General features: G+C 38.7%; 1 protein-coding gene across 1 annotated transcript; it reads right to left on the reverse strand.

Annotated features, from left to right (window-relative positions):
• Positions 1-795: 795 nt before the first annotated feature.
• Positions 796-2963, reverse strand: LOC109856964 (gastrula zinc finger protein XlCGF17.1-like). Its single transcript, XM_020432758.1, has 3 exons — positions 2948-2963; positions 2654-2857; positions 796-1166 (listed from the first exon to the last, which is right to left on the reverse strand). Exons 1-3 carry the CDS (start codon positions 2961-2963, stop codon positions 796-798), a joined length of 591 nt encoding a protein of 196 aa, XP_020288347.1.
• Positions 2964-3668: the final 705 nt, after the last annotated feature.

The following is a 3668-nucleotide window of genomic DNA, read 5'->3' on the forward strand; positions in this document are numbered from 1 at the left end:
ATCGGCACAGCAAAAAAATGAGTGGATGTACGTAACAATTTTTTAAGAAAAAAAATTATAGAAAGACACGCATCTTTAAGTCATCATTATATTATTAATCATATGTATTCAAGATATCTCTTGAATTCCTAAAAACTAAATAGTCTCTTAGGTATATGAGATACAAATGTACGATAAAACGTGTAAGCTTCGATTATCGACGAAGTTTGATGCCTTTTGTTAGTAAAAATTAGTATAAAAAACAAAAGATTCAACACAATATCCCACTCTTTTAGAAAGCAAAAAAAAACTCTATATTTAACAAAACTCTAACAATATCTTCAGATGTCTGTCGCGCTTGTGGCTTCTCTTGCGCGATATCTGTTATTATATTGTATTTCTCAAAAACAAAAGAAACAAAAAAAAAAAAAAAACAAAAGACAAAAAAACATTTATCATATGTAATGTATCATACGAAAAATTGATTCTGACAAGAGATTTTGATCTCGAAATCAGAAACCTAAGTATTGCTTACGATATATGTGCATATACGGACACAATACTTTCTTGTTTCATCACGGAACGATTTTTTGTAACTCTCGTCCACTTATAAAGAGAAAAGAATCGCTATAAAAATATCATTAATATATTAACAACAAATATCATTAATATATTAACGACGTATATCAAAATACATCTTATACGCTAGTTCGAATCTTAAGATCGTTACTTCTTGACTGACGATCTTCCTTATCACGTGATTACAACCCAAGAAAGATTGCTTTTTGTATTCTAATATCGAACGGATTTGGCTGATCAATCGATCTCCATTTTCGGCTTGTACGAGTACAACAATTTCTCCGTGCTGTTAAGTTTGTCACTGTGTCGGCGACGCTCGTGACGCTGCAAGTGCGCCTTGCGTTTGAAACCTTGCGAACAGAACGAGCAGTAGAACGACGGTTCCTTGCCGCATTCCCACTGCATATGACGTGACAGCGAGTCTTTTCGCCCATACGATCGGCTACAGCGGTCGCACGAGAATTGGCCGTGCGATTTGCCAATGAAGTTGCTCGCTTTCGGTATCTTCAACTCGGCAAACACCATCCTCTCGTGCACCTTCCACGCCTGCACGGGCATGTCCACGGTCTCGTCCACCGTAGCATCGATCACGCACTCGTTCAGAATACCTGAAAATGGAAGAAGAAGAAGAGCTTTAGGCCGGTTCCACCGTCCCGCGTGAGACTCCGTGCTTTACAAACACACAGTTGTTCGTGCTTGTTCCCTTCAACGAGCGATCCGATAAGGAGAAGCCCGTGGGATTTTTTTTAACTTAATCGAAGAATTAAAAAGTCGCGTCGGAAGCGGACTTTTATAAATACCGCGTCGATGTTTCAACATTTATCTTTTTAAGTCTGACGATCGATTCGCGACAATTAATCGAGAATGGTGAATTTAAAAAACAATTACGTCTTACATCATGATTGGCATAAATTGTGTCGCAAAATTTCGATATTTTTGAAATATTCAACATTTAAATAATGTTCGCTTCAACTGTTTTTTGTTTACATACTTGGTGAGAGGGATTTGAAATTGACAGAGCACGGGATCTTATTAATATTTTCGTAACACAAACTACATGTAACAGACTACCAGTGGAATCAGGAACAGGAATGAAATGAAAAAAAAAAAACCTTATCAAACGATATATTATTCAATGCGATGATATCAAAATGTATCAAATAAAGATATATATATATATGTATATATATATATACGTGTAATTGATAATTGATACAAGAGTGTATAAATCTCACAAATTTCTGAGAAAATTCTAGAGAGATTCTGTTTTTAATAATTTTCCATATCTAAATATTATAAATTTTTTGAGAAAGAAAAAATCCTCATCCATGTTCAAAACGCAAAAATCGTAATCGATTTCTCAAATCGTGTGTTGCAATTCTTCATAAACCAAGGATTGCCCGTGAACGTTTGCGGATGCCGAAGAACGCTCGTTTTTTTTCAGTTCAAACCGCAATCACAGGAACTTCTTGCGATGCCGACGATTGACCTTGCGTTTTTTTTCGCATTGTCGTGACAATGGGGATGACGATTCTGTCTTGACACGACCGAACGGCTTACCTGAAAAAGCGAAAAGAGATGAACTACTGTTCACTTAATTTTTTCCACGTAACACCAAAGACACAAGTACGATAGGATTATTACACATTACAATTCTGAAGGTTTTGATCGAAAACAGACAGAAGTCTCGTTTTTAATACAAAAGTAAATCGGCAAAAAAAATATATAAACTTGAAGTAAAATCTATTTGCACGTTTTCTCTTACTCTCCCTTGCCAAATTCGCGACACATTTGAGCAATTTTTTACTGATTCATCTTCCCTGTTGGCATGTCATAGTGAGTAAACGATGACGTTGTGGTTACTCTCGTGAAAATGACTCTCACGTCACTTTATTTCGATGACTCGTTGCGGGAATTTTTTTATTTCGCGCGAGAATGGAAGAACGTGAATGGAGAGAGGATGTGTGACATAATATCTCAATCAATCAGTCCAGTGTGTGTTTATTTTTCGGTCGCGACACGCAAAAAAAAAAAAAAAAAAACGACATCGTCGTTGGTACATCACATCTTCACTTAATATATCGATAATGTATACGCATGTGCCTGAGCAGATTGCTCTTCCTGTGCGATTTGTAGCCGCAGAAGGTGCACGAAAAACTAGGCTCCTTTCTGCACTCCATGTTCCGATGAAACTTCAGCGAGCCCCACGTACGGTAGCACTTGCCGCAAGAATCGCAGGTGTATCTCGCGAACGAGCCGAACGAATGACCTGAGTTACCTCTTTCTTCGTGGTAATAGTCTGCGGAAATACAAGAGAAACAAAATGCGATTGTTAATAAAATTACGACGATTGCGCGTTAGGCGAGTCGTGTGTGTCTAAAGGAATTACTTCCGTTCCGTATCATGCTCACATTGAAGTTTTATTTTATTTCGCTGAACAGATATATACATGTGCAAAGTGAAATTATCCTCCTTGCACATATACCTCACAATTTACATCAATTATTACAGTGCGCTCAAAGGACAAATAATAATATTGTTTTCGGTAAATTGTTCAAAATTCAAGAGAAAAATCTCTACTGAAAAGAGGTGAGAGACTGATTGGCCCAAATTAGTTCCCTATGACGCAGCATGTGTCTTTGCAGAGTGCTTCGTCGTAGAGCACGATAGCTGCACAGGTCGCACTTGAATCTCGGCTCCTTTTTGCACTCGACTCTCTTGTGAAACTGCAACGCCCGCTTGGAGCTGTACGTGCGCGAACAGGTGTTGCAGGCGAGATTCCGTTGCACCGCGTAGTACGGGAGCACTGAAAATACAAAACAGAAGACGGAATCGTTAGACAAAGCGGGAATGTGCATCGGCGCTCCGCATTCTCGTGCTTCGAAGACGTTACCGCCTCAGAGCAATAAATATCTCTCGCGGTATCTTGTTTCTCGATGCTCTGCTCGAGAGTCTATGCGCCAGAAATTGAAACCCGATAAACAAAAGAGGTTCTCAACGCAAACAAAAAGCAAATTAACAAAATTGTCTCTGTCTCGAAATCGGATATTTCGAAGCGAGTATGTCGCGCGAAAAACTTATTGACCCCACTCGGGTTGCGCACGTGCGAA

This window comes from Pseudomyrmex gracilis, unplaced genomic scaffold (genome assembly GCF_002006095.1).
Source record: "Pseudomyrmex gracilis isolate BER0280 unplaced genomic scaffold, ASM200609v1 scaffold_138, whole genome shotgun sequence".
In the NCBI taxonomy this organism is placed as follows: Eukaryota; Metazoa; Arthropoda; class Insecta; order Hymenoptera; family Formicidae; genus Pseudomyrmex; species Pseudomyrmex gracilis.